The sequence below is a fragment of the Carettochelys insculpta genome, chromosome 6 (genome assembly GCF_033958435.1).
Source record: "Carettochelys insculpta isolate YL-2023 chromosome 6, ASM3395843v1, whole genome shotgun sequence".
In the NCBI taxonomy this organism is placed as follows: domain Eukaryota; kingdom Metazoa; phylum Chordata; order Testudines; family Carettochelyidae; genus Carettochelys; species Carettochelys insculpta.
Genome location: NC_134142.1, coordinates 20994227 through 21002539, shown reverse-complemented (window position 1 = coordinate 21002539; position 8313 = coordinate 20994227). Strand labels below are relative to the sequence as shown.

General features: G+C 42.1%; 1 protein-coding gene across 1 annotated transcript; it reads right to left on the bottom strand.

Moving 5' to 3' along the window:
* Positions 1–453: 453 nt before the first annotated feature.
* Positions 454–1871, bottom strand: RD3L (RD3 like). The gene is made up of 2 exons (XM_074998702.1): positions 1573–1871; positions 454–751 (listed from the first exon to the last, which is right to left on the bottom strand). The coding sequence occupies exons 1-2, from the start codon at positions 1869–1871 to the stop codon at positions 454–456; spliced, it is 597 nt and encodes a 198-aa protein (XP_074854803.1).
* Positions 1872–8313: the final 6442 nt, after the last annotated feature.

The window sequence follows — 8313 nt, the reverse complement described above, 5'->3', positions numbered from 1 at the left end:
TATGTTGAACAAATCAATTACTATTTTACAGGATGGCTCACACACTGTATATTGTAGAATCTTAAAAAAAATCCTGTGTAGGTTACTGAACAGAGGTCTCTGTTAACACTTTGCAAAGTGATTGCAGTTTGAAATATGGAAAATGTCTATAGCTTGTTACAGTCGATAGGTATAATACAAACAGGATAATCTCCACATTTTTGGAAAGATCTACAGTTATAGTTTTATATCTTTTTATATTAAACAGTGCTCTTAAACACAACATTCTTAGAAATGTAATGATGAAAAGAGGGTAATGATTTTAATTAACATTTGTAAAATGTATTGAGACTATAATAAGAGATTTAAAATTCTGAGCTTGCAACAAAGGAGAGCATGTCATATTTCTCATTGCTATGTTTTTACATCTCTGGATGGGGATGTAAGAAGTGAATTCAGATAACAGAAGGAAAATTAACTTGATGGATAGTAATATGGAAGATTCCAGATTCGGTGAGAAAAAGTGGGAAACATGCTCTGTGTATTTTTGTCAACATAACTTGAAACTGTGGGAATTTCGTCTTTGTCCGATTTGTTAGTGCTATCACCTTGCATTGTGAAGTGTACAGAGCAATTTGTATTCCATATGTTTACCAGTTGGTCTCGCTGGTTTTCCTTCTCAATCGTAGTTAGAAAATCTTTTAAAACTTGCTTGAATATGTAGACTATTTCCCAAGGTAAGACATCATTTTCTGCCAAAACTTCACGAAATCTAAAAACAAAAAATAATTGGAATCTGTTTTTGTTAGTGCTGAAAACTATTCCAGAACATTTTTCTTTCTCTTCCTTTGTTTTTTGGGGTGGAAGAGGACGAGAATACTTTCTGACCTCGCTTGTTTCCTTTCTTTCAAAAAAACCCTAGCAAAAATAAAGAGCTCATATCATGCATTTGGATGGAGTAAAACTGTAAAGAGCAGTGGGAGCTTTTTTTTTTTGTATCAGGCTATCTTGCTAAATTGATTTAAATTGACTTTGCCCTCAAGTATTTTCTGGGATTCAAAGGGAACATGTATGTTCTATTCTTTCCACACAAGCCAGGAAAATATATAAAAATACATTATCTTGAAAATTTACATATAAAAATACCACCTGGAAAAATTAATTATTGACCTATGCTTTGACAAAATGTTGAGATATGCAAACCCTTTAAAGTACGATGACTCTAGAGGCCAGTAGTATGTAAAATGTTTTTGTGTTAATGATCTAACTCAGTTCTGTGGTCAGTAAATGACAAGTGTCAGATGTCTAGGCATTATAAACCTCAGTAGTACTTTGAAGATCATGCAAAAAAAAAGTGTAACTGAAGACTTGAATTCAGCATACTGTGTTATGAAATTAGATTTTTATGCCTAGGAAAGCTGTAGGAAGCTGAAAAGATAAGTCTTTATTTAAATTCCTAATAATTTGGGGCAGCGGGGGGACAACACCACAACCAAATTTTAACAACTTGAAACTGGAATGCTGAAGTAGAGTAAGGGTGAACTTGTTGCCTAGAAAGTGACAATTACATTAATAAGTAAGAAAAATTGTTACCTGCTAAGAACAGTTCCAGTTTGGCAAGGCTGAATTTGTGAACATAGGACTTCAAGCTGCCTTTGTTCAGTAGCTGGGATTGTGGCTTGAGGATTTTGGTAGCTCTTCAACCAGTTGTAATCCATACCGTTTCTTTGGACTTTTTGTTCATTTTCAATCTCTTGTACTAATCTTTCACGCTCTCTCAGGTGCCATTTCAATTCCCTCAGCAGGGTCTTGGTCACTACTTCTGAGGCAGGATATTGTGCAGATTTGTAGGAATCATTTTTTGACCACTTCATCCACCCAAAAAGTGGCATTTTTAGCTATGAAAAGATTAAACATTATAGTGCTCTGTATGCCGAACAGTAGTGTTTATTTTCCATGAAAAGGATTAATGGAAAATTTAGAATGTTTTACATAGTGCATTTGGTACAACTGTGCATATTCTCAGTGTTTAAAATATTTTGTAATACACTTTAAGATGTAATTGCTTAAAAGGCTTCAAACCCTAAGTCTGCACATTACCACTATTACAAACATTGAAAGGGACTGTTGTAGCACACAGTCTCTTTGACTGTTTGCACCATTAAATCACAATAAAATTTCATAATTTTAAACCGAATTGTCATCTTAAGTAGCAAATATTATTTGATAAATTGTCAAACTGAAATGCTTTAAGTATATGATGATCAAAATGATAAAGTTTACAATAAAGCAATTATTAAGCAGTTTCTGATCAATTTTTAGAGATCAGTGTGATTTTGCATTTCTCACTTTTTAAAATGCCATGCCTGTTTTGTTTTAAATACATTTTCATACTCATCACCATCTGGAAAACTGTAATAGAAATATAGATTAAATTTTGTATTTTTATTATGGAGATGTAACTTTTCATCAGCTTTATCACAAAACATTAAACAAACTTGGGTAAAATAACATACTGTACCTTGGATCCACTTGTTTTTGAAGAAGTTGTTGCAGTTTGCTTGAATTGCAATCTCTTCTTATTCTAACATACTCTGTTTCCAGGCTGTCTCCACTATAGAAGCGAAAAGAGTTTTCCTCTGGTTAGTCACTTAAACTGGAGTTGGAAGAATAACTGTCTGGACTGAACATGAGATTTTGATTCTTTCTACTTTCAAGATTAATACATTTTATAGAGAGCAATCCAGTTGACCTAGCATTGATGAACACTTTCCCCAGAGTCCATTAGGGTCTCCTACCTTTGAATTGAGTTCTGCCTATGGCAGCAATTTAAAAAAAGATGGCAGCAATTTCAGTTGCTTGTTGCTAAATACATCCAAGGTATTGTTGGTAGTCAGATGAATAATGATATCTGAAGCAACTACAGATGCGCTTCTAGCTAAAGTTAAGACAGTCGCATGATGTGTATAGCTGTAGGTCACAATTTGAAGCTGTATTTTTATGCCTTTAGAGCTCTAAAAAACAGTTCTTTTTATTGTCTGTCTAAACTTTCACATCATTTAGATGCTGAAGATTTTTCCTCTTCTGTTTAGTGTAGGGGAAACGTGTATCAGTCTGTTTCTGTTTACACGTGCAAATGTGTAATAATTTTCTGATGAGATCTTGTGAATGCACATCTTAACTGAGTACAATGAAGAGTGACTTAGAAGGTAGTTGCTCATAGATTTTTAGGCTGTAAGAATATTGTGTTTTCTGATGAATTTAATCTCATAGTATTAAAACTGCTTTTAGTTACAGCGTTAATTTGTTAGCAGTTCTTAGTTATCATTTCAAATATAATTAAAGAGGCAACTTTGCAAGACCTACAGTACCTAATGGAACATATATTAATCTAATTATAATGGATACAGGGTAGCACAATGGTGTAAATGAAACTCAGACCAAAGTAAAAAACAGAATTTTAGGTCTTACCATAGATTTTTTTTTCCTCCCTTAACTGAATGTGAGTCTCTTGCTCTTTTTTTCTTGTTGATTATATTGGAAAATATCCACTTCAGGATTCATTTTCGGGGATGATTTTGTGCATGCTAAAGGTCGCTGAAGCAGCCATTTTCCGTTCCGGTTATCAAGTCTGTTCCTATTAATCTAAACAGCAGGCATGGTATAGAAAATGCCTTCTGTTCAGCTTTCTGTATTGTTTGTTTTAGTGACTCTCTCTTCTGCTGAAAGTATTGTTCTCTCCTACTTTTACCTCTAGCCAATGATGGGAGAACAGAGGTTGTGTAAATCTGTTCCAAATGTCATGCAACATAAAGGATGACGTGTATGGCTGTTATTAAAGCTGATACTACTTATACACTGGAAAAATTCAGATGTCAGTTTTAATCAGCTTCAACTGGAAGGTTTTCACATTGCATTGTATATGGTACTATGAAAAAAGAAAAGAGCTGGGCTTATAATGACAGAACTGTCGTCACACATTTTCAGATGAAATTAAAATATTTCCTGCCACCTCTCTTCCAGTACAGTAAGTGTCATCTCTTTTTTCAAAAAGTATATCAAATTGTATTGGATCAGAAAGTAAATTACACAATACATGGATAAAATAAACTTTAAAAGTCATAAAGGTGAATACTGGAATGCACATAACTTTAAAAGCACAACGCTTTGCTTGTTACCTTGGTTTCAAGGGTTGTCATAGCCGGGGGTGGTAGCGGGGATAAGCTCCCACTATCTATAAAATGCTCCCATGGCGTGCATCTCCAATAGCCTCTGACAACCAAAGTCCAGCTCCTGGCCTTCACCTGTGGCTTAGTTTCTAAGCCTGGCGAAACTGTTTGCACTGACAGAAGAAGGGGCAAAGGTGGGTGACTGGCGCCTTAAAACCAGCTGCTTCAGGCAGATGGGGTTCATCAGCCTGGGAAGGCCGCCCACCTAGGAGAAGGAAACTCTGATTTAAAACCTCCGCTGCCTTGCGGTGATACCTAGTCACGGGAAAGGCTTCAGGAGTAAACCCCGAGGAAAAATCCGGAGATGGAGCCCCTAAGGCAGTTTGAGGTTGTGCTCAATCTCACTCTGGCAGCTCCTGCGACAACATTGGTGCCAAGCTGTACTGGCTTTTGCCTTTCCCTTGGATTACATCAGTGGCGTGAAGAGGGGGACCCTGCTGCTGGGCATCAGCTGGTTCTTCAAACTTACTTGCCCAGGCCTGCGCCCTGGAGAGGACACTTCGGCATCACTTTGAGCGGTGACACAACACGGGAAGCAGCAGTTACTGGTATTAAGCCACTTCACTCAATTGGCGTAGAGTGAGGCACCAGGGGTTGCTTCCGACGGTGGGAGAGGTCTTCGTAACTCATTGGGCAGCTACCAGCCGCCTCAAGCTGGGCAGCCCCCAGCCAAGTAGGTGCTGCCTCGCCATGGTCCACTTGCTCCACTGGGTGTGTGGGGCTTAGGGAATCACCAACAGGTGGATCGTTAACCTTACACCAGGCAAAACAAACGAGCAACAAAATAATCCAGCCTTCAGGCTGGGCACATGGAATGTAAGGACCATGACTCCGGGCCTTACAGAAGACCTACAGAGCATTAGTAACCCCCGGAAGACAGCAATCATTAACAATGAGCTGAGAAGACTGTGGATGGACATCGTGGCCCTCCAGGAAACAAGGCTATCGTCCTGTGGATGTCTCAGGGGAAGGACTTTTCCTTTTTCTGGCACAGGAAGCCTCCAGAAGAGACCAGGGAACACGGTGTTGGCTTTGCAGTCAGAAACAGCCGAGTTGGCTCAGTCATACCACCAAATGTGGAAACTGAGAGAGTGCTGAAAATCCAGCTTCAAACACCAGTGGGCATAGTCAACATCTTCAGTGTCTATGCGCCTACTTTAACTTCTGCCCAGGAAGTTAAGGACAAGTTCTATGATGAACTTAGCATTGCCATCAGTGAGGTACCTTCCCATGAACCGCTATTCATCCTTGGCGACTTCAACGCCAGAGTTGGCAGCGACCACCACAGCTGGCCATCCTGTCTGGGACAGTTTGGAACAGGGAAGATGAATGAAAACGGACAGCGCCTCCTTGAACTCTGCTCCCAACATGACCTCTGCGTAACCAATACCACCTTCAACGTCAAACCCCAGCACAAAGTTTTGTGGCGACACTCAAGTTCGAAACATTGGCACCAGCTTGACCTCGTCCTCACCAAATGCAGCCACTTAGGTATTGTCAGGGTGACACGTAACTACCACAGCGCTGACTGTGATACTGACCATTTGCTCGTGTGTAGTAAGGTGCACATCCAGCCGCGAAGATTCTTTCACTCCAAAAAGGAAGAGAGGCCACGCAGTGACACTGGCAAGACTCGTGAACCTTCAAAAGTATGCGAGTTTGTCCAAGCACTTGGAGAGGCCTTGCCCCGCCCGGACGACACTGATATCAGCAAGAGATGGGAACAGCTACAGGACGCTATCTATAATACTGTGATATCTACCTTTGGGAAGAAGACAGTCAAGTCTGCTGATTTGGTTTGAAGCCCACACTGAAGTGCTGACACCCCGATTGAGAAGAAGAGACATGCACTGACTGCATACAGGTCCTCTCCCAGTGAGGTGAACCTGCAGGTGCTCTGGTCTGCTCAGAGTCAAGTGCAGCAGGTTGCTCAGCGGTGTCCCAGCGATTACTGGCTCCAGCTGTGCTCCAAGATTCAGCAGGCCGCAGACACTGGTAACATGCGAGGAATGTACAATGGCATCAAGCAGGTCATCGGTCCATCACAAAGAAAGACTGCCCCACTTAAGTTGGCCACAGGCGAGGTCTTGAAAGACAGAACCAAGGAGATGGAACGCTGGGTGGAACACTACTCACAGTTGTACGCCAGAGAGACCGTAGTTACAGAGAGAACCCTGAATGCCATCGAGCCTCTGCCCACCATGGCTGAACTCGATGCTGAGCCCACCTTGGAGGAACTCAGTGACGTGCTAAAAGCACACTCTTCTGGAAAAGCCCCAGGGAAAGACGGTATTCCCTCAGAAATCCTCAAATGCACCGGTGGTACACTAGTTTCAGAGCTGCATGGAATACTTTGCCAATGCTGGAGAGAAGGCAGCATACTGCAAGATATGAGGGATGCTTACATCGTTACTGTCTACAAGAAGAAGGGTGACAAAAGCGATTGTAACAACTATCGTGGCATCTCCCTTCTCAGTACCATGGGGAAGCTATTTGCACATGTTGTTCTGAAGAGGCTCGTTGTTCTGAAGAGGCTCAATGTTCTTGCAGAGAGAGTCTACCCTGAGTCTCAGTGTGGGTTCAGAGCTGAACGGTCCACTGTAAACATGGTTTTCTCGTTTAGGCAACTACAAGAAAAGTACCTGGAGCAGAACAAACCTCCGTATGTTGCCTTCATCGACCTGACCAAGGCATTTGACCTCCTCAGCAGAAAAGGTCTGTTCGCGATTCTGGCTAAGATCAGCTGTCCCCCAACTCTGCTCAGCATTATTAGGGCCTTCCATGAAGGCAGGAAGGGGACCGTCATGTACAACGGATCCACATCTGAACCCTTTGAGATTCTCGGTGGAGTGAAGCAGGGGCGTGTGCGGGCTTCAACACTGTTCGGCATCTTCTTTGCAGTGTTGCTCAAATATGCCTTCGGAACTGCTACAGAGGGCATCTCTCTCCACACGAGAATGGACGGCAACCTCTTCAAACTGTCAAGGCTTAGAGTGAAGACTAGGGTGCTTACGAAGCATCTAAGGGAGTTCCTTTTTGCTGATGATGCAGCTGTTGCTGCTCACACTCAGCAGGAACTGCAGTCACTCATAATTCACTTTGCGGATGCGTGTATGGAATTTGACCTCACAATCAGCTTAAAGAAGACCCAGGTGATGGGCCAAAACGTGGGTAACGAGCCATCTATCAACATGCTAGACTACGAACTGGAAGTCGTCTGAGTTCGTGTACCTAGGCTCGACTATCTCGGACAACTTGTCACTTGATAGTGAGATCAACAAGCGCATTGGAAAAGCCACCACAATGTTTTCCAGGCTGACAAAGAGAGTATGGGCTAACAATAAGCTCACTGTACACACCAAGGTGCAGGTCTACACAGCCTGTGGTTTGAGTATGCTAGTGAAACATGGACTTTGTGCTCAAAACAAGAGCAGCGGCTCAACACATTCCACATGCGCTGCCTTAGGCGCATACTTGGTATCTCATGGCGGGGCAAGGTCCCCAATAGCATGGTGCTTGAGAGGGCAGGCACCACCTCCATGTTCACCCTTCTCAATGTGAGCTGATGCCCAGGTGCCAGCTAAAGGTCTGGTGGGGCAAAGGGGGTGACACCGCACCAGCAGCTACGCTAAACAGCCAGGGCAGGCTGGGTTCTTTGGTTTGCGTTTAGTTCGGGTACAGCAGCAAGAGAAAAATTACACTTATTAGAGGCTTTAACAATTACTTTTATTTATACAAAGATAGAAACAATTTAACTTAAGAAAAGTTTAGACAAACTAGCTAGCTTAAACTAATACAAGTAATGCGTACACAAGAAAGGCACGTTGCAGGTGTGATTTTCACCCCTGCCTCTTAGACCTGGTGGAACCAGAGTCTTTCCCTCAATTCCTATAGGAAAGAAGTGTAATACAGGTGTAATTCTTACCCCTGCCTCCTAGATCCGGTGTAACCCAGAATCTTTCTCTCAGTCCCTCGGGAAGAAGTAGATATGAACCAGGCGTCCCCAGTCTCAGGAGTCAATTCCAGACCTTGCCAGCAGGTGTAGGTGATTGGAACTTAAAGGGGGTGGGCTGCCAAACCCCTCTTATACCCCTTTTGTCACGTA

Excerpts from the sequence above, each read along its gene's own strand:
- RD3L (XM_074998702.1), bottom strand. The coding sequence starts at position 1,871 with ATGCCACTTTTTGGGTGGATGAAGTGGTCAAAAAATGATTCCTACAAA. Across the intron at positions 752-1,572 it reads ACTGGAACTGTTCTTAGCAG|ATTTCGTGAAGTTTTGGCAG; the intron begins GTAACAATTTTT and ends TTTTGTTTTTAG.